Consider the following 23,854-nt stretch of genomic DNA (forward strand, 5'->3'; position numbering starts at 1 on the left):
AGATTTGAAGCAAGATGACATGGATTTGAATCCTAATATTGTCATTTATTGTTTATGTAACCTCAATCAAGTCAATTTCCCTCTCGGCCCTCAGAATTCTCATCTACAAAATAAACAGACTGAATTAGATAATCACTTAAGATCCTTCTAGGCACTAACACTCAACTTACCCTTTCCCTTTCTAAAAAACACTAACATGCAGAACAGTTAGGTAGCACAGAAGATCCAGCACCAGCGTTGGAGTCAAATCTGAACTCAGATGTTCAACACAAAGTGTGTGACCCCCATTTGCCTCAGGGGGGAAAAAAAGAAAGGAAAAAACTAACATGTATTATTAATCTTTCCAACAAATGGCCATTTCTATACTTTAACAATCAGTCTCACCACTCTGAAATATGATATGAATAGTTTATATAATAAATATGATCTTATCTTATGAAGCAGTTGAGGAACTGAGAGATGACCAATCTACCTGACCCATAGTAGAGCCTACTATAATTTGTCAGGTTATCCAATGCCCTACAGAAACTGGAAACAACTCAAGACACTCATGATTCAGAGATAAGCTGTTCCAGACAGAAATCTATTCTTATAGCCTTTAGTCATAGATGACTGTACTGATTATACTATGTAGGTAAAAGCAGGCAGAGTCTAGCAACCAGGTCACTAGCTTTATGTGCACAGTAAGATAATCAGGGCAAAAAGCTCTATTAACTCAACATTTTTTTAAAAATATGTAAATAAGAAAGAACATTCAAAAGGAATATAGATAAGCAGGGAATTTTTTAAAATAATGCTTTTTTAAAGAGCAAAAGGTTTGAAATGGAGTTTCATAGTTTCATATAGAATCCTCTGCTCCATATAAACACATCTAGTGGTACAGTGTTTTAGAGACAAGCTGAGTCCGATTCTGGTCTCAGATCCATACTAGCTGTGTAACACTGAGCAAGTCACTTAACTTCATAAAATAAGATAGCACCTATCTCTCAGTGTGGCTATGAGGATTAAATAAGGAAATATTTGTAAAGTGAATAGTACAGACTTAGTTATTATGAATGCTATCATTACAAATATATGAGAATGCTCATTTGCTTTTGTTTTTGGATATAAGAATTCAGAATTTTTAAAAATGTTATGATAATCATATTCTAGTGAAAGTTTTTGGGCATGAAAAATTTTTGTAAACTTTCTTAAAGCCAATTTATACTTTATAAACTATAAGAGAGAAAATGATGGTATAATGGGGAAAGAGAATTAGATTTGAAGCAAGATGACATGGATTTGAATCCTAATATTGTCATTTATTGTTTATGTAACCTCAATCAAGTCAATTTCCCTCTCGGCCCTCAGAATTCTCATCTACAAAATAAACAGACTGAATTAGATAATCACTTAAGATCCTTCTAGGCACTAACACTCAACTTACCCTTTCCCTTTCTAAAAAACACTAACATGCAGAACAGTTAGGTAGCACAGAAGATCCAGCACCAGCGTTGGAGTCAAATCTGAACTCAGATGTTCAACACAAAGTGTGTGACCCCCATTTGCCTCAGGGGGGAAAAAAAGAAAGGAAAAAACTAACATGTATTATTAATCTTTCCAACAAATGGCCATTTCTATACTTTAACAATCAGTCTCACCACTCTGAAATATGATATGAATTGATTAGATGATTTTTCTTTCCTTAAAGGGAAAAAAATTTTTAGAAAATGCAGAAATTATATAGTTAAGCATATATCCCCATCCAACTTCCTCCATTCCCCAACTCAATGATAAAAAGGTCACACAGACACTTTCATTTGATGTCTTATATTTTTTCAGTAGCACTTTTTTTAGTGATGGGTTAATAGCTTTAAAAAAAACACCAAAAACCTATGGTACATATCTGAAAGAAATGGTGAAGGCAGAGATATGTGGGAAGATGTATATTAATTGATGTTGAGTGAAAGAGAAACAGGAAAATAACATACTGAATGAAAATGAAAAGAGCAACAATAAAACAACAGAAATGGAATCTTTGGAAGTGATCAAGTTTGGCCTTAGAGCAAGAGTAGAAGGTTCTTCCCTTCTTTCTTTGCAGATGGAGATAGAAGACAATGGTTAGGGGGGGCCATAACACTTCACTTTAATTATCTGTTGCTTGGTTTAAATGAATTCTTTTCCTTTTTTGTTTCCTTTTGTCAGAAGCCATGGCTCTTTGGAAGAGGGAACGATATAATGGAAATGACATAAAAAGCCCCCAGCAAAAATGTGAAAATAAGGAAATCTTTGAATGAATTTATAATATTCCTTTAGGATCAAGGAGCTTATTTCTGTTTCTCTTCTCTTTTTTCAGTTGATTCAGTGAAATATTTCATTTAGTCATTTTAGAAGAATTTATTTTCTTGATATCCACACTACTCAGAATCAAGGTCCCATTTTTGAATTTTCCAATTTGTCCTGCTGATCCTGTTGACAAAATGTTGGGAGCCAATTTCTTCTTTTTGGATTTCCTAGATTTTAAAATAAGAGAAAAAAAGGATATAATTAAGTTGAGTGAACAAGGTACACAAAGTACCTATCAAAAGTCCTAACTTAAGGGGAATCAAAGATGACATCTTAACATGGACATTATGAGAAAAAAGGCTATTTTGAGCAAAAGATTACTGAGATGATGAAAATCATAACAAAAGAATAAAGCACAGTAATACTGAAAATTACTAATGTTCTATATTACATGGTATTGTATCAAAGAAAATGGAAAGGTTTGCATGCTCAAAATCATAAAATCCAATGATAGTCCCAAAGAAAAGATAATGAAACCTATTTCTTCCTTAACGATAGAGAGATAGAAGACCACAAAGACAATGTACTGTATACACTGTCAGATGTGGCACTGTATCAGAGGTTTTTTCCTAAGTGGTTTTCTTTTTTTTTCTCTGCTATGTAATTGTTTTAACTGATCTGAAACAAACTAATTTAACACTAAGTACTTATAAAATACTGTTTGATACTGTTTGGCATTAAATAATTATAAAGCATCCATTTGTGGTAGACATAATTAAAGAATTGGTATTACTACCATCTGCTCAGCCAATATGAAAAAGCAACTTTTAAAAAATGACTAGAAATCCATAATTTAAAAAGCAAGGGGAGAGACCTTTAATCAAAGCTAGCATTTTCTTATCAAATACCATGATTCAAGTGTCAGAATGTTCCTTGCAGGTATAAGGGTTAGTAGAGTTCAGGGGGAGTAATAAAATGTAGTTTTGGTGTTACACATGTATTTTAATTCAAAGTCCCCTCATTACATCTCAGGGTGAAGAGAGTCACCTAGTCCTAGAGAATAGAATAGGAGATATGTTTTAAATAAGGAAGCATCCAGACAGCATTATTATACATTGGCATTAAGAACTAAGAAGGTTCTTCTTATCATCTATCTATATATATTTTTAATCTCTTCTAGCTTTCTGGTCAAGTTTGGAATTTCACAGTCCTAAGCCAGATACACATTGTTGATTTTAAATCCTAGCAAAAACTAGGAGGGAGAGATGGAAAGTAATGGGAGGGGTGGGCATGGAATTGGGATAACTGTGATACAAAGAAAAAGGGAACTAACAAAATGTATTTTTCTTTAAAGACATCGTCACATTTTACTTTACAAATGAGGAAACTGAGGCCCATGAATTAGGTGATTTGTCCACGATCATATAGACAAAGTAGAGTCAGTTAAGTGATATTATTGAAGATGGAGTCCGGAATCTTCAGGTACTTCAGGCCTCTGTCATTTCATCTTTGCCTCAGTTTCCATCTGAAAATGGAGAGGATAATAGCATCCACCTCCAGTTGTTGTGAGATTCAAATGAGGTAACAGTCTCAAGAGCTTATTTATAACAGTGGCTGGCACACAGGAGGTGCTTACAGTAGATGCTTAATAAATGCTTATTCTATTCCAAAACCAAAAAAAGAAATGGTCAGAGTATCCTTTTGAGCTGGGCTGAGATGGTTTCAGAAATATAAAACTGAAGATGACAAATATGAAAATATGGCAGGTTAACATAGTCTTAGACAAGACCTTATTAACAAGAATGAATTGCTTGGGGTTCAGGCAAAGGATGGAGAGGAAAGGATTCTAGACGTTCTAGTCTTGTGTTGTTGCAAATAGGAAAAAAAAAACTGAAAATTTACCTAATTTTTTCCTTTGAAATTGATGTTAAGTTTAGAAATGTCAATCTTGGATCCATGAGTACTATAGACTGCTATGTATGAGTAAGAGCTAATTTCAAAGATCTGTGAGCTTGGCTACAGTTAGTGAGTTGTCTAACAAAAAAAAATCTTTGATTTAGGGAAGCTAAAGAAGGTTCAGCTTGGTGGAAATGGGACAAATATGTTGTTTGGGAAAAGCTACTTCTCTACCTTTGCAGTTTTACATATAAAGTGGAGATAACAAAATTATCCTACCTATATTTCCAACAAGGTTATTGTGAAGAAAAAACTGTATAAAAGTATGATCATAATTGGATAAGTAAAAAAAGTCTTATTAGTGGCAATATTTTGTTATGACTCCTTAATGGGAATTTAATCATTAACTTTTTGAAACTTAGTACTCACCTAATATCCTCTGAACCTTTTCTCTTCTTTGTTCTGAAAGCATCTGTGACCTGGGCCTAATTTCAGAATTTCAAAAAATTTTTATGTCAAAGTAATATTGTGTTCCAATGTCACTACAAAATACTAATTCTTACAAAGACATTCAGTTTATTTCTAATAGGTCATTCAATTAAAAAAAAAATTAAGAACCAACAGTATAAAATTCAAAAGAAGAACCAGAGTATCACAGGAAAAAAATGAAAAAGTAAGAATGAAAGGGTAAATAGCACTTCTCGATCTTAAATTCTTATTATAAAGCAGTCATAGTCAAAATCTCTTGATATTTCCTAACAACCAGTTCCACATGTTTAACATATATTAGATTACTTCTCATCTAGGGAAGGGTGTGGGGAGAAGGAGGGGACAATTTGGAACACAAGGTTTTTGGAAGAGTCAATGTTGAAAAATTATCCATGCATATGTTTTGAAAATAAAAAAAAAAACTTTAAAAACAAATAAATTAGAATGGGGGGTGGGGGGAACCAAACAACCAGTACCAAATCATGCCAACTTCCCTCTGACCTTCTTTCCCACCTCCTCCTCCCTCTAAATTTGAATTCCATATCCTGAACTTTGAACTCTTCCCCTATTTGGCTGGGACATAAGACTTCAGTTTCAAACTATGCTAGTTCCACTTATGCCTTCATCCTAATCTATTCCTAGATAGATTACATGTTTTCCACCATGAACCATCCTGGGCTTTTATCTTATGTTCCCCAGAAATTAAGCCTCCACTATGCTTTCCAGCTACTGTTTTCTATGGAGTCAAACCCCACCCCCCCATTCTTCTTCCTATATCTCCTTTATATAAGATCTTCTTAATGTAAATTTTTTAGAATATAAGCTTTTAAAATGTAAACTTTTTGAGGGCAGTCTTGCTTGCCTGTATCTGCCATTTTAACATAGTGCCTGACATTTAGTAAAATAATAAATGCTCTATATATTGGCAGAAAAAAAAATTAAATCAGTGGAACAGACTACATAAAGAATAAGAAGAAATAACTGAACTCAATAGTAAACGAAAAAGTGAATTACATAACAAAGAAGTAATTTATTTAATAAGAACTGCTGGCAAAAGTGGAAATCAGTCTGGCAGAAATTAGGTTTTGACCAACATATTACATCATATTCCACAATAAATTCAAAATGCATAAATGACATAAACATATGAAAGATTATACTACAAAAAATAAAAATTGAAGTAGATCATATGCTTTTTTTCAGGCATAGGTAGATGAATTTAACCAAACAAGTGAGAAATGGATTAGAAAAGATGACATAGAGTAATTTCAATGACATGAAATTATAGAACTTTTACATTAATAAAACTGTTTCATCCAGACTAAGAAATGAAACAGTTGACTAGGGGGGGAAAAATCTTTCTATCAACTATGTCTGATAAGGGTATGATATCCAATCTATATAGGCCTCAAATGAAATTGTGTAAGAACAAAAATCATTCTCCATAGAAAAGTGGTCAAATGATTAACAACCATATAGTTCAACTTACTGATAATGCGGAATATAAATTAAGAAATCCTTAAATTCTACCTCATAACTAGCATATTGGCAAGGATGGTAAATAGTAAATGTTGGGGAGGTAATGGAAAGGTAAGCACATAAATGCACTGTTGATGAAGCTGTGAATAGGTAACAAAGAACTGGAAACAAAACAGATCCCCGTCTACTAGAAAATGACTGTATGATCCAGTGTAAGTTATTCATCCTATTTGCCTTGGTTTCCTCATTTGTAAAATAAGAGCTAATAAGAGAACCCATTTCCCACAGTTGTAGTGAAGCTCAAATAAGACAATAATTGTAAAAATACTTAACGCAGTGTATGGCACACAGTAAGCACTATATGAATGTGAGTTATCATTATCAATACCATCGCCAACACCATCTTAATGTCTTCCCTCTAAAATCACTCTAATTTATCCTGTACATATTATTTCTATATAGTTATGCATTTTCATCTTCATTAGACTGAGGGCTCTCTGGAAACAAGTACTACTTTTTGCCTTTCTTTATGTCTCCAACATTTTAAAGAATGCCTGGCACATAGTAAATGCTTAATGTTTCTTGATTCAATTTGCCTTCCCATTCAGCGCTAAACTGACTTAAATACACAAAATCTTTTCAAGGTATAAAAATATAAAAAAGTATAAGGGAAAAAGATCATACTCACCATTCTTTTCTCTTCTTCCCTTGCTGCCTTTTTTTCTTTGATTTGCTCCTGTAAAATCTTGTAATTCACATAATTATTTTTTGGAGGCTGCAATGAATTAAGAAACACATATTACTGATCTTAACTCAATGGCAAAAATCCCCCTCAAAGCCTATCTTTCCCTATCACCTCTTAAATGGCACAGGAAGGCAGAAAGTAGCAGCTGACCTTAGCACCAAGCATGATGGCTCTCTCTTGTTCCAGGATCCGTTCTTTCCCCTTCCCATAACCAGTGATCCCAAACCGATGCACTTCCAAACGGGCCTGTGAACACAGAGCAACAATAGACATTAATTACCATTGTAATTGCACTAAAGAAGACATCCCAGGATACTCAATACTAACTATGCCTGTACTCTTACAACTAAAATTACCAACTATTAATGTTACTAACCTATTAAGAATAATTTCTTTAATCTTTTATGTTTTAAGTCAAGGAGTTTTAGTGATCAAAAAACATTAAGAATATACATAAGACACCACCACCTTGAATCTTCCCACTTCTCTATTCCTGTAAGGAATATTTATTCATTAATAAGGGAAGGTTAACGTAAAGGGCAACTTCTGTATAAATCAATGAAAGAGGAGGAATAAAATTCAGAATTTGCCCAAGATTTATGTTCATTCCTCCTCTGAAATCTCTTCAGAGGATCTTCAAGTACATACCTTTTCCAAATTAAACTCTTGTATACCCACATCCTTCTCAAGGGCACTGATTTTTGTCTGGAAGAAAAAAAAGAAAGGTTTTCATTTAATCAATTCATTACCATACTGGTGTAATGTCCATGACTGTTGACTCCAGAAGTTTGGCCAAATACAAAAACAATTTCTAAGAAGGTCAGAATGTGTATTCATAGTCAACTTGTCTACTCATATTAATCAACCTGCCCTTTTCCAGTCAGGAAATATCCTTCTACCTGGACTTCACAGAGAACTTTGTTCTGCACCTTGTGTATTTATAATATAATTTTTTTGGGGGGAGGGAAGGGAAGGGAGAGCTACAGGGCCTCTATACCTGGGATTTTATTGATGCAGGGTCTTCCTCATGAATAAACCCCTACTACTAATAGATTGGCAAATGCTAAGCAAGGTATACTTTTGGTATACCAGAGCACTGATATTAAGTGACTAGTCAGTATATGTTGAGATGGACAGACATGGATTCTGGCTTTCTTGAATTTGAAATTGGCTCTTCATCTCCTATACCATATTGGCTCATCCCTTTTTCTCTATGTAATTATATTACTATGTAATTCAGGCCACTCACCATCTACTACCGGTACTATTTTTGTTCACTCCAAAGGTCTCCCTTACTTCTTACTGTACTTTTGACTCTAATGACTTTGTCAATATAATTCATTCTGATATTTGCCTCATCACCTGCCATCTAAATATACTCTAGTATCATTCCATTTTGTCAAGCTCCCATTTCCCATTCATGAGCACTTTTCCTGAACTTCATTTTGGAAATTAGCACAGACCAAACAAACTTCATTCTCCTTTCAGCTGTGCCGGACTTGGACTTTGTCACCATGCCCCTTGCCCAGGTACTGATACCTGTCCTTTACCTCCTACTCACTAATGTTGTCTTCTCCAACTAGAATGAAAGTTGTTTGAGAACAGAATGTCTTTTTTTTGCTTAGTTTGCTCATCACTAGTAAACACTACTAAATGCTTGTTACCTGTCTACCCTGTCTACCTACCTGTCACTGCTTCTGGATTTTCTTCTTTTCATCCAATGCTCTACATAGTTGCCAAAATGATATATCTAAAATAGAAATCTAACTATGTTACTCCTCTGTCCTAGAAGCCCCAATGACTCCCAATTACTGCCTCTATGATTAAACAGAAATTTTTTCTGTTTGGCCTTTAGAAATCTTTATAATCTTGTTTCTACCTACTTTTCTGCCTTATTTCAAATTATATGAGTCCACCACACCCTCTACAATCCACTCACTGGCCTTCTTTCTTTCCCCCTTACAACATACCACTTTTTGTCTATATGTTTCTACTTACATGTACAGTGTTTCCTTGATAGTGTAAGCACTCTGAGGGCAATTTATCTCTGGATCTGTAGAGTTTAGCACAGTACCTGATACATAGTAATAAGTGCTTATGAATTATGTAATACTGTGTATTGTGGTATTCCATGTCATCATGTGACTAGTGTGTAGTCTTTGAACAATGACTTTGCATTTTCTCTGACACCCTACCTAACAATCTTGATACAATAAACTCTTAATATATATAATTTTTGGAAAGAATCAGTGTCAGTTTCCAACCTCTTCTTAAAGAAAGTTCCCATTAACTATGCCCAAATGGACATTGATGCACTGTTGGTGAAGTTGTAAATGAATCCAACTATTCTGGAGAGCAATCTGGAATTATGCCCAAAAAGTTATCAAACTGTGCATACCCTTTGATCCAGCAGTGTTTCTACTGGGCTTATACCCCAAAGAGATACTAAAGAAGGGAAAGGGACCTGTATGTGCCAAAATGTTTGTAGCAGCCCTGTTTGTAGTGGCTAGAAACTGGAAATTGAATGGATGCCCATCAATTGGAGAATGGCTGGGTAAATTGTGATATATGAATGTTATGGAATATTATTGTTCTGTAAGGAATGACCAGCAGGATGAATACAGAAAGGACTGGTGAGACTTACATGAACTGATGCTAAGTGAAATGAGCAGAATCAAGAGATCATTATATACCTCAACAACGATACTGTTTGAGGATGTATTCTGATGGAAGTGGATTTCTTTGACAAAGAGACCTACCTGAGTTTCAATTGATAAATGATGGACAGAAGCAGCTACACCCAAAGAAAGAACACTGGGAAACGAATATGAACTATCTGTATTTTTGTTTTTCTTCCCGGGTTATTTTTACCTTCTGAATCCAATTCTCCCTGTGCAACAAGAGAACTGTTCGGTTCTGCAAACATATATTGTATCTAGGATATACTGCAACATATCTAACATATATAGGACTGCTTGCCATCTAGGAGAGGGGGTGGAGGGGGGGAGGGAGGGGAAAAATCGGAACAGAAGTGAGTACAAGGGATAATGTTGTAAAAAAAAAAATTACCCTGGCATGGGTTCTGTCAATATAAAGTTATTATTAAATAAAATAAAATAAAATATTAAAAAAAATAACTATGCCCAAATGGCTATAAAACTGTGCATACCCTTTGGCCCAGTAGTGCCATTACAGTAGTTTGTATTCCAAGAAAATCATGCAGGAGAGAAAAAGACCCACATATGCAAAAATGTAGCAACTCTTTTTGTGGTTGCAAAGAATTGGAAAATGAGGGGATACCCATTAGGGAATGGTTGAATAAGTTGTTGTATATGAAGGTAATGGAATATTATTGTTCTATAAAAAATGCTGAACAAGCTAATTTTAGAAAGGCTTGGAAAGATTTACATGAACTGATCTGAGTGAACAAGCAGAACCAGGAATACATTGTACATTATAACAGCAAGAATGTACAATAACCAACTATGAAAGACTTGGTTTTTCTCAGTGGTTCAATGATCTAAAACAATCTCAACAGACTTTGGACAGAAAATGACTTCTGCATCCAGAAAAAGGAGACAGAATGTAAATTAACACATGCTATGTTCACTTTTTTTTCCTGTTTTTTTGTCTCCCATGGTTTTTCCTTTTTGCTCTGATTTTTCTCTCCCAACATGATTCATAAAGCAATGTGTGTTAAAAAAATAATTTTTAAAAAAAATGTTCCCCTTTCCAATGCTTCCTTAATCATTTGTTTTGAGGGAGAAAACTTTATTTTTGTCAAAAATAGCAGACTGAATGTAAATGTTCATGACTTTAGCCTGATTAGCACATAATAAGTAGGCACCTAAGTTTCTACTTTTGAAGACACTTGTGAAATGCAAATTATAAATAGCAATGGTTCAGGGGCAGCTAAATGGTATAATGGATAGAGCACTAACCCTGAAGTTAGGAAGACAGGAGTTCAAATTTGGTCTTAGACACTTACCATTTCCTAACTGTGTGTGACTCAGCATCAGTTCGTGTAAATCTTCCCCAGGCCTTTCTAAAGTCAGCTTGTTCATCATTTTTTATAGTACATTAATAATCTATTAACTTCATATACCACAACTTATTCAGCAATTCCCCAACTGAAGGACATCTACTTATTTTCCAATTCTCTGCTAACACAAAAAGAGCTTAAGCATACTTTTATTAACCAGTCCATTTCCCCAAGTTTATTGCCTATCTTTTTAAAATTTATTCTCAACTTACAAGACACCAAATAATATAAGCATTTTTAAAAACAAAGTAAAATAGAAAGGATTGTACTAGAAATTGTGAAACTCTTTATGGCATATTTTTCCTTTTAAGCATATAAATTTCACATGTAACTTGGGGGGGGGGGGGATGTGTGTGTGTGTGCTAAATTTAGATTTAGTGCTGTTAAGCCACATTAAATGAATTTCACAATTCTGCACCTGGAACTTTTGTCATCTTTCCCTGATAGAATAAGCAAATATTTTAAAAATACTTTTCTTGGACTAGGTAATCTTTCACAAGACTTCCTTTATAGAAACTTGATTAATCAGTGAAGAGCATAAACATAATTCGTAAACTATCCTTCATAGCTTCCCTCATAGCTATCCCTAGGGAAAATGATGACATCTACTCCCCAGCCCTTCTTATCGTAATCTATGGTTGTGACTAGTACACCAAGCAACAATGATTAAGGAGCTAGGACACCTGAGTTACTGATTTATATGACTAATATGTTTAATATAGTTGAAAATCATTCCTTAATGAATTCATCACATGCTTAATCACTTATGTTAATAATAGTGGAAGACTTAGAGATCTCTAAAATCCTATGGAACAAATCCCTTCGTCTACATATGTAAAATAGCCATGATAATATTTATTAATTCAAATAATTACAGATCTGTAATCACTGATCAACAGTTTAACCAAATTAAAGTTGCTTCACGGCCCAATTTATTTTCAATTTGATTGGTGGTGGTAAAAGTTTTCCACTGCCTCCATAGTAAGGAGGACCATGCTAACAGAGAAATCTAAGGGCTAAATACTTTATGGAAAGGCCCTGCCCATCAATTCAAGGTTTCCTAATATCACACTGTAACATCATTGAGTAACTCCTATTTGACCTAGGAAAACATTCCACCATCTGATAAGGGACGTGGCTTAGAAGACCTTTAAGTTCCCCTTGAAGCTGATTTTAAACTTTTTGCAAACACTTTAGTTAGCTACAAATACAGGAAGCCCTGATGCACTCACCAGTGAATGTGTGTCTGTGAATCTTGTCAATAAACTATTAAAAGTCTACTATGTAATAGCACTGTGCTAAGTGCTGAAGTTAGTAATAGCCCTGCCCCGCCAAAAGGCAGTCTCTGCCTTGGAGTTTGCAATCTAATGGAAGAAGACAATATACAAAGGAAAGCTGAAAAGGAGGTAGGGAGAAAGTATCTACAATAGAGACAGGATGGCAGCACAGGTGCTCTCCTTAATGAAGGTTTTAGGAGAAGCTTCTTAGGTCTGCCCTTCAGGTCCCACTCGGAAAGGCAGAAGTTTCTGGTCAGGGATGGGTACCAGGGGTCTTGCTGGATAATGAGGTTCTGGATGAGATCCAAAGGAGCATAAAGGAGCCCCCTCCCTAATCACTACAACAAGATTATAAACTCATTAAAGTCAGGGACCATGTTTTACACTTCACATAGTAGGCGCTCGATAAACATCTGTTGGTTGACTGATAACACCCAACTCTCCTGTCTACTCCCTATTTAAACTCTTATATAGGATTTCTTGTTTTTCAAGTTTGTTTTAACTGGATGCTTGTTAACAATACAAAACCCTTCTGCCTTGCAAGGCTTCCTGTTCATATGACCTATAATTTAGGCTAATATTCTAAGTACTATTTATCTACATATATTATCGGTTAAGCAGGCTTTTGCGTGCTGCCCTGGAAATGTAGCTACCATTTAAAATACTTGATCTAGGCCTCTCAAGATAAATGAACAAGAATAGTAATTAATTCTACTGTATAACTGTATATGGCACCTTCACAAAAACTGACCATGAGTTAAAGCATAAACACATCACAAACGAATGCAGAAAAGTAAAAATTTTAAATTTATCTTTCACAGACCATAATGCAATAAAATTAGATTCCATAAAAGAGTCTTTGAGGCAAAGACTGAAAATTGATTGGAAATTTTCACAATCAATTAATTCTAAAGAACAGGTAGAAAGAAATCATAAAAGAGAGAAAAGGCTCCACGTGTGCAAAAATGTTTGTAGCAGTTCTTTTTGTAGTGGCAAGAAACTAGAAATTAAGTGGATGCCTATCAGTTGGGGAATAGCTAAATAAGTTACGGTATAGATAGGAATGTTGTAGAATATTATTGTTCTATAAGAAATGATGAGCAGGCTGATTTCAGAAAAGTCTAGATTTACATGTACTGACAATGAATGAAGTGAACAGAATCAAGAGAACATTGTATACAATAACAAAATTATGTGATAATCAAATTCCAATAGACTTGAGATAGAAAAGGTCATTTGCATCCAGAGAGCAATTATGGAGACTGAATGTGAATCAAAGCATGTTATTTTACCTTCTTTTTTGGTTTATTTGTCAGGGTTTTTTCCCCTTTTGGTCTGATTTTTCTTGCACAACATGACAAATATATAAATATGTTTAAAAGGATTATATATATTTAAGGGAGGAGGGAGAAAAATAAGAACACAAACTCTTACAAAAATGAATGTTGAAAATTATCTTTACATGTATTTGGAAAAATAAAATACTATTGAGAAGAATAAAATAAATAAAGAATAGGTGGACTAATCATAATCATAAAAACAATCAATCATTTTATTAAGATAACGATATCAATGAGACTACACACCAAATTTTTAGGAAGCAACCAAAGCAGTTTCTTACACTTCACCTAGAGACAAGAGAACTCAACAGATGGGGGTGGAGGTGAGATTAAAAGAGACACAGATGGATACACAGAAGCACAGAGAGAGCAAAGGTCAATGGTATAGGCATACAACTAAAAAACACTGGAAAATGACAAATACCAAAAAACAAAATTGAGCCCAAAAAATCTATTGAAAAAAGCTGGTTTTAAAAAACCCAACCCAATCAATAGAACAGAATATTATTGCCAGGTAAAAGTACATTCCAAATGCAATCCTCAAAGGGCACTGAATTCCAATCAATGTAAAAACCAAACCTGATTTCACAGAAGTATCAGGGAAACAATCTTCTCTCCCCAAGTAAGTAGCTTAAACTTCCTGAAATTCAGTTTTCTCCTCTGTGAAATGAGGGAACCGGATAAGATGACCTCTAATTCCCCTTCCAGTTCTAAATCTATGGCAGTATTAGTTGAAAGACATAGTTAATAATTAAGTTTGCTCTGTCTATTCAGACTTTTTGTAACAAGGGAGAATTCCATGAGTGAGCCTAAACAAATAAGTTACATAACAAACTTTTGGAATCAATCCATTTTTAGCCGGGGCAGTCTTCATTACAATTAGTGAACTGATGGGGAGTAGGTCAAAAATCAAACCTGAAGTATGAAAAATCGGTAGGATTTCAGTGGCGTACAAGAGATGACTTATACAGAAAACTCTTATACTTCAGTAACTTAAAGAATGAGTATACTGTGGGTTGGGATAATCCTTAAAAAGGCTGTTTTTATCTAGCAGCACAGTGTTATGGATAGAGAGCCAGCTTTGAAGCTGGGAGGACCTGGTTTTAAAATCTCACCTCTGGTCTACTCATTTTAAAGATGAACAAACTGATACCCAAAGAGAGAGATGAAGTAATTTGTTCTAGGAACTTGGTGATAGGACTGGGTTGAAGCCCAGGAGCCTGAGCCTGAAACTGGCATTTTTACTGGAGAATATCCTCTGAATATTGTACCTGAGATGAGGACAGACACCAAGGTCAGTGGTTACTTAGGTTAACTACAGAGGGACCTCTGGATCATTAGTATGCAGTTTGAAGAGAGTTTAGAATATATTGGGGGATGGGATGGGGGGTGTATAGGCACACACAGACAGGTGCACAGGCACACACACACACACACGTGCACTCTTAGCAGAAAATAAGGTCTATAAACATTTGTGGCAGGCATTACAGTCAAAAATCCTTAGCTTAGTATCTAGAAGATAGAAAAGTAAGTGTTAGTCAAAGTTTGACTATATTTATATATTTTTGTTGATGACATGTTAGTCTATCCTATCTCAATTTGATTATGGGATTCCTGGAAGGCAGCAAACAAGATCTATTTTTTAATATGTAACATAAGCAACTAAGATGTTATTATACATTCTCATTACCCCCAAATCACTGATCATTCTTCTGGTTTTAAAATAATCTCTAATCTAGGAATTAGCACATTAATTTGTTTGTTCATGTTGCCTTATAAATTGTCTTTTTAAACTAAGTATTCCATTTCCTCAACTGAATGAGCTCAGATTTTTAAGGACACACACACACACAGATGTACATAACCAAAGACATAGATGAATGAATGGAAAGTTCCTGTTAGAGTGTCAGGCAGGCTAACTGACTTCAATAATACTTAAAAAGAACCTAATATGTGAATAGGACAAAGCTCAGAAATAAACCAGCAAGTATTTATGAAACACCTATGTGGAGTATGGACTGAAGATGAGAAAGGCTGGGAGACCAACTAGATTATTCTAAATAGTCTAGATGAGAAATGAGGAGAGACCTGGGAGATTAAGACAGGAGTTGAGGAGAGAAAGACAGATATGAGAGATACCTGTAAGTATTATTAGTAGACTTGAAACTGACTATTGAGGTCAGACTATAGTGTCAAGGATGATTCACAGGTTGCAAATCTAAATGATCCATGATACAAAAAGAAAGGTCAAGGGAAGGAGTAACCTTGGAAGAAAGATAAGTTTGGTTTGGGGTATGCTGAGTTCAAGATACTCATAGATGATACAAGCTACCAAACATACCCAGTTAGAGAAGGGAGACTTGCCTGCCTGGAACTGATGAGAGATATTACTTGAATCCATTGGAGTTAATGTGATGATCAAGACAATTATATAAAGAAGATGACCCAGGACAGAGACCTGGAATTCCTCCATGATAAGGGGCAGGATAATAATCTTGTAGAGAAAATTGAAGAATGCATCGACAAGTAGCAGAAAAATTAAGAGAGATCAGTGTTGTGAGAATTCAGGAAGGACAAAATAGGTGACATTGTCAACTGCTGTAAGAGGAATCAACAAAGACTTTTACTAAGAAAAAGTCATTGGATTATAACTATAAAGAAATCAGTGATAATCTTGGAAAGAGCTAGTGAGGACAATGATAAGAACAAAAGTCAGATTGTCAGAAGTTGAGAAAACGAAAGCAAAGAACACAGACAATTTTATTTTTTTTAAGAATTTGGCTATGATGTAAAAATCTTTAATAATTAGCAAAGAGATTGCAGCAAAGTTATCCCCAAGACAATAAAGTATTTATATCAGAAATGCAGGACTGGTTCAATATTAGAAAAACTATTAGCATACTTGACTATATCAATAACCAACTAAAAAAAATCATCTGATTATTTCAATAGATGCAGAAAAAGCATTTGACAAAATTCAACAACTATTCCTATTAAAACACTAGAGAATATAGAAATAAATGGAGTTTTCCTTAAAATGATCAATAACATCTATTTAAAGCCATCAGAAAGCACCAGATGTAATGGGGATAAACTACAACTATTCCCAATAAAGATCTGGGGTGAAACAAGGTTGCCTACTATCACCATTACTATTCAATATTGTATTAGAAATGTTAGCTCTGGCAATAAGATCAGAAAAAAGAGATTAAAGGAATTAGACTAGGTAGGGAGGAAACCAAATTATCACTCTTTGCAGATGATGTGGTGGTATACTTAGGGAATCAACTAAAAAAACTGCTAGAAATAATTCACAACTTTTGCAAAGTTGCAGGATACAAAATAAATCCACATAAATTATCAGCATTTTTATATATTGCCAACAAAGTCCAGCAACAAGAGATACAAAGAGAAATTTCATTTAAAATAACTATAGAAAATATAAAATATTTGGAAGTCTACCTGCCAAGGCAAAGTAAGGAACTATATGAACACAATTACAAAACACTTTCCACACAAATAATCTCTTGGAAAAATATCAGGTGCTCATGGATAGGCTGAGCTAATGTAACAAAAATGACAATACTACCTAAATTAATCTACTTATTCAATGCCACCAATCAAGCTCCCAAGAAATTACTTCAAAGAGCTAGAAAAAATAATAATAAAATTCATTTGGAAGAACAAAAGGTCAAAAATTTCAAGGGAATTAATGAAACAAAATATAAATGAAGGCCTAGCTGTACCAGACTTAAAACTATATCATAAAGCAGCAATCATCAAAACCATTTGGTACTGACTAAGAAATAGAATAGTTGATCAGTGGAGTAGGTTAAGTTTACAGGACAAAATAGTCATTGATTATAGTAATCTAGTGTTTGACAAACCCAAAGACTCCAGCTTTTGGGATATGAACTGATGGGAACTGATGGGAAAATTGCAAATTAGTATGGCAGAAACTAGGCAATGACTCACACATAACATCCCATAGCAAGATAAGATCGAAATGGGTTCACGATTTAGACCAGGGGTCCTCAAACTTTTTAAATAGGGGGCCAGTTCATGTCCCTCAGACTGTTGGAGGTTTGGACAAAACCTTTGTTTTGTGGACCTTTAAATAAAGAAACTTCATAGCCCTGGGTGAGGGGGATAAATGTCCTCAGCTGCCACATCTGGCCTGCAGGTCATAGTTTGAGGAACCCTGATTTAGACATTAAGAATATTATAAGCAAATTAGAAGAACAAAGGATAGTTTACCTCTTAGATTTGTGGAGAAGGAAGGAATTTGTGGCCAAAGAAGAACATAAGTACATTATTAAATGTAAAATGGATAATTGTGATTATATTAAAAAGTTTTTCTACAAACAAAACCAATTCAAACAAAATTATAAGGGAAGCAATAAACTGAGAAAAATTTTTTACACTCAAGGGTTCTGATAAAGCTCTCATTTCTTTTTTTTTTTTTTTAATTTTTATTTAATAATTACTTTATATTGACAGAATCCATGCCAGGGTAATTTTTTTTTTTTTAACAACATTATCCTTTGCACTCGTTTCTGTTCCAATTTTTTTCCCCTCCCTCCCTCCACTCCCTCCCCTAGATGGCAAGCAGTCCTTTATATGTTGGATATGTTGCAGTATATCCTAGATACAATATATGTTTGCAGAACCGAACAGTTCTCTTGTTGCATAGGGAGAATTGGATTCAGAAGGTATAAATAACCCGGGAAGAAAAACAAAAATGCAGATAGTTCACATTCGTTTCCCAGTGTTCTTTCTTTGGGTGTAGCTGCTTTTGTCCGTCATTTATCAATTGAAACTTAGTTAGCTCTCTTTGTCAAAGAAATCCACTTCCATCAAAATATGTCCTCATACAATATCGTTGTCGAAGTGTATAATGATCTCCTGGTTCTGCTCATTTCACTTAGCATCAGTTCATGTAAGTGTTGCCAGTCCTCTCTATATTCATCCTGCTGGTCATTTCTTACAGAACAATAATATTCCATAACATTCATATACCACAATTTACCCAGCCATTCTCCAATTGATGGGCATCCATTCATTTTCCAGTTTCTAGCCACTACAAATAGGGCTGTAAAGCTCTCATTTCTAAAATATATAGAGAACTGACTCAAATTTATAAGAATTCAAGCCATTCTCCAATGATCAAAGGAGGTGAACAGGCAATTTTCAGATGTAGAAATTAAAACCATTTCTAGTCATATGAAAAAGTTCTCCAAATCACTATTGATTAGAGAAATGCAAATTAAGATAATTCTGAGATATCACTGCACACCTTTCAGATTGACTTAAGATGACAGGAAAAGATAATGATGAATGTGGGAAGGGATGTGGGACAACTGGGACACTGAGACATTATAGTAGAATTGTGAACAGATCCAACCATTATGGAGAGCAATTTGGAACTATGTTCAAAAAGTTATTCAACTGAGCATACTTTTTGACCCAGCAATGTTTCTACTAGGATTATATCCCAAAGAGATCGATCTTAAGGGAGGGAAAGGGACTCACATGTGCAAAGACACTGGAAACCGAGTGGCTGCCTATCAATTGGAGAATGGCTGAATAAATTGTGGGATATGAATGTTATGGAATATTATTGTTGTGTAAGAAACAACCAGAAGGATGATTCTAGAGAGGCCTAGAGAGAGACTTACATGAACTGACATTAAGTGAAGTGAACAGAGCCAGGAGAGCATTGTTACACAGTAACATCACTGTTATACGATGATCAAGTCTTATGGACATGGCTCTTGTCAACAATGAGGTGAATCACCTCATTGAACAGTTTCAATGGTCTTGTGATGAAGAAAGCCATCTACACCCAGAAAGAGGAACTGAATGTAGACCAAAACATAATATTTTCACTCTTTTTTGTCATTGTTTATTTGCATTTTGTTTTCTTTCTCATTTTTTTCCTTTTTTGATCTGATTTTTCTTGTGCACCATGATATTTGTGGAAATACGTGTAGAGGAATCAAAAATGTTTAACATGTACTAGATCACTTGTTGACTGGAGGAGAGGATGGGAGGAAGGGAGAGAAAAAAATTAGAACAGGGTTTTGTAGTGGTGAATGTCAAAAATTATTCAATCCAATCCAATCCAAAAATAAAAAGGTTTAGTTAAAAAAAAAAAAAAAGCAATAAAGATACAAAGAGATGAAAAAAAAATTTGGCTGTGAGGAAGATTAATATACTTGTAAACATCAGGAAAGAAATTAGAAAATAAAGAGATGAAAAATTAGATAAAGAAAGATGAGGAACAAAATTAGGGATCGTAGAAGCAAGAAAAAAGATGGGTGATTGGTGACATTGGCAAGAGCCACCTCTTCCTGCAAAGCTGAGCAAAGAAGAAAAAGATGTTGAAAATTAATTCAGAACTACAAATTCTTCTGGCTTTGCCAACACATTTATTAATTGTGTTTAGAAGGGGAGAACTGCAACATAAACTTACAAGCATATCTTAGAACCATGTTCTTTCCAACCAAGTGAAGTACATTTGATCAATTGAGAAAACAATGAATAAATTGGGGGAGGTGGAGTTTATAGACAAAAAGCTTGTACAATACTGTGAGAAGGAAATATAAAGTTAGGAGACTGAAAAAGGTTTGGTTAAAAGGACAATGACTGATCTATTCAATCCTGAAATTGGAACAATACAGAAAGAAGTACTGGAAACGAAGCCCCAGCTTTCTATGGCCCTACGTAGGGGCAACATTCTTTTCCCACAGAAACACGTTTTCCCACAGTTTCTTCAAGTTAGCAACTCTTATTTTATCCACAATTCTCTGATGCTAAACTCTCCAGAAGCCCAGTAAAATAAGAGATCTGAAGTGTTGATTCCACAGCTGATATTTGGGGGGAAAAAAAAGTACTAATTAAATCTGTGAGAGCCTCCACTGAGATAACATAACATAAATCTGTAGTGAATCCAGATAGCAGAATTGTATGCTTTCCTCCAAAGGGCTTTTAATAGCATTTATAAATGAATAGAATATGCAAATGATGGGAAATGGTCTACAGTTGAAATTAGAAAAGGGAGCAGTAGGATAAGGAGGCAAGGGACTTGGGAAGAGAATAAGTGTAAAGCTGAATTGCTAAAACTATAGTCAAGATTTTGAAGGGGATGAAAATAATGTTAGAGGTGATGGCTTAGAAAATCAGGCAAAGTTGGACTAGACTGAAGGTTACAGTGAACTCAAAGAATAGGTTTAAGAGAAGTGAGACTGAAGGAGAGATAGAAGGCTAAGAGGTTGTAGTCAAATAAGGAATTTTGGAATTATGGATGGGGGAAATGGTATAAACATAGAAGAAATCCAAAAGTCATGAAATGATAACATCAATGATAAGATTATTCCCAAGGGTGGCTAGAACAGAGTGAAAGTATCAATCATAGGATTTGAGGAGGCTGATTACCAGAGAGGCACTTTATTGGAGAGTACATCAATATGTAAATTCAAGTAAAAAATAAGTACAAGGTTAAGAATGGAGGTGAACTTGAAGTCTGTGAAAACTCAACTGCAAATTTAAAAAAAAAGAAAGGTTTTCAAGCTATCTTTGGGACAAAAGGAACAAACAATGATTAACTGCTTTAGTTAGGGCAAGTGTAATGCAAATAACTGAAGGTCACATTTACATGGGCTATTTTACACTTAGAATCAGTGTCAGAATTTTTGCTACCAAATCTAATAATGCTCTTTCCAAAATGCCATTGAAAAGCATAATCTGCAAGCTACAAAAGATAGAGAAAATAGAGTTAATAGGTAAGTGAAATGTAAGTGGTAACTATAAAGCTCTGGGGACAGAGGATAGGGCCTGGTATCAGAAAGACCTAAATTCAAACCTGGCGCCAAAACACCTTAAATTAGCTGTGTGATCTTGGGCAAACCATTTCAGTACCCTTCCAAGAAAACCCCATGGACAGTATGGGATGGTCCATGAGATTATGAAGAGTCAGACACTCCTGAACAACAAATAAAATATAAGATATTTGAGCAAAGAATAAGAAAACACCTTAGCTATTTTAATTGAGTTCAAATTTGAGCTATTCATTAAGGGCTGTGGAAAAACAGCCTATTACTGTAAATAGAGAACTGAACTTTAAGGTCCTGTTCTAACAATGGCCAACACACCTGAATAAATTGGTTAAATGATCTGTTTCTTCATCTGTAAAAATGGCACGATAACATTTGTACTATCTACTGCACAAAGTTGCTTTAGTCAAGTCTTAAAGACGATATACAATTGTGAGTTCTTCTTGAGCTAAAGCCAACATTTTAAAACTTATCTTTTGGATGCTACTGCTGCTTCTACCCCCACAACCTGAAGTAAACCTTCATTAGAGAGAAAAGAGGATTCTCCAAAACACAAAAATGAAATCTGCAGAGAAAAAACGGGCAAAACCTGAAAACACTCCTGCATTCTTTATTACATGACTCCAATTAAAATTTCCTTATTTTCAATGCTATGATTTGCTTGGTATCACAACCTTCTCAATCCAATTCAATATCCTAAGGGAGAAAATAATCTCTTCTGTCCCTTATCAGAGTCCCAGTCCATTAAAAAACAAAAACAAAAAAGTTTCTCTCTCTCTCTCATACACACATACACACACACACACACACACACACACACACACACACTGTGTCCTCTCACACACACACTCTCTCACACTCATGCTTTGTCCCTCTTACATGTTTTTCTTTCACACACACACTCATTTCCTCTGTCACACATTCACACTTTGTCACACACTCACGTTTTGTCTCTCAGTGTCCTCACACACACACCTTTTCTGTCACACACACTGACCCTCACACATTTTTGTCTTTCAAACACTCTCACTTTGTTACACACAATCACACTTTGTCTCTCAAACATACAGTGTCCTCACATACACACATTTTTCTGTCTTTCACACACACTCACTTTGTCACACATATTCATTTTGTCACATACTCACTTTGTCTCACACACACAGTATCCTCTCACACGTTTTTCTTTCACACACACACTCATTTTCTGTCACACATTCACACTGTCACACACTCATGCTTTGTCTCTTAGTGTCCTCACACACACACTTTTTCTGTCACACACTGTTTCACACATTTTTGTCTTTCAAACACTCTCACTTTGTCACATACATTCACACTTTGTCACACACACAATGTCACACACTGTGTCTCTCACATATTTTTCTCTCTCATACACACTCACTTTCTGTCACGCACATTCACAATGTCTCACACACACTCTCATACACTGTCTTCTTACACACACTCACATTTTCTGACATACTCAGTCACACAGTCTCTCACATATATTTTTTCTGTCTTTCACAGTCACACACATTCACTTCATCACACTCATTTTGTTTCACACAATGTCCTCTCACACACATTTTTCTTTTATACACTCACTTTCTGTCACACACATGCTTTGTCTCTCACATATTTTTCTGTCTCATACACACTCACTTTTTGTCACACATTCATGCTTTGTCTCTCACACACACTCTCATACACTGTCTTCTCACACACACTCACACTTTCTCTGTCCCACACACTTTGTCTTCCACACATTCACATTTTGTCTCTGTCTCTCTCACACATATATTGTATTTCTCTCTCACACATTCACACTTTGTTACACACACTCTCTAATGCTTTGTCTCTCACACACATACACTGTGTCTCACACACAGTGTCCTCTCACACACATTTTTCTGTCTCACAGTCTCACACACAATGTCCTTTCACACACATTTTTCTGTCTCTCACACACTCATGCTTTGTCTCTCTCACACACATACACTGTGTATCACACACTTTGTCACACACCCACACATACAATCTCACATACACTCATGCTCTGTCTCTTTCTCTCATACACAGTGTTTTCTCACACACATTCACACTTTCTGTCACACACTCATACCCTGTCTCTATTTCTGTCTGTCTTTCACACACACACACACACACACACACACACACACACACACACACACACACTTTGTGTCTCTGTCACAATCTTACTCTAAAATAAAAACCACTGTAGCTAGGATCCACTCCTGACTAATTTTTTCCTACCAGAAGCCTCATTATCCCTCCCCTCCCCCATTTCTCACACTGGAAGTAGAGATTCTTTTCTCCTGCAGCCTCTTCCTGTTTGGCTGGTTCTCCTGGAACTTCTACTTTATGGAAACTGGCCAGACCAGCCACGTCTTCATTCTTCTCCAGACATAATTTTGTGATTGCTTGGACTTTCTCTGAAAGGTAGCACCAGCTTGGGAACTGTC

At 35.2% G+C, this 23,854-nt stretch overlaps 1 protein-coding gene across 1 annotated transcript in view; it reads right to left on the minus strand.

Moving 5' to 3' along the window:
* Window positions 1-1,793: 1,793 nt before the first annotated feature.
* Window positions 1,794-23,854, minus strand: part of C4H1orf131 (chromosome 4 C1orf131 homolog) — a 35,979-nt gene continuing 13,918 nt past the window's right edge. The window contains exons 3-7 of the mRNA XM_051993649.1: window positions 7,523-7,579; window positions 7,025-7,120; window positions 6,818-6,904; window positions 4,591-4,646; window positions 1,794-2,492 (exon numbers count right to left, since the gene is read on the minus strand). Coding sequence (XP_051849609.1) covers window positions 2,354-2,492; window positions 4,591-4,646; window positions 6,818-6,904; window positions 7,025-7,120; window positions 7,523-7,579 — 435 coding nt within the window. The 3' untranslated portion in view covers window positions 1,794-2,353. The remainder of the gene's footprint in view (window positions 2,493-4,590; window positions 4,647-6,817; window positions 6,905-7,024; window positions 7,121-7,522; window positions 7,580-23,854) is intronic.

The sequence above is a fragment of the Antechinus flavipes genome, chromosome 4 (genome assembly GCF_016432865.1).
Source record: "Antechinus flavipes isolate AdamAnt ecotype Samford, QLD, Australia chromosome 4, AdamAnt_v2, whole genome shotgun sequence".
NCBI classification, from domain to species: Eukaryota; Metazoa; Chordata; class Mammalia; order Dasyuromorphia; family Dasyuridae; genus Antechinus; species Antechinus flavipes.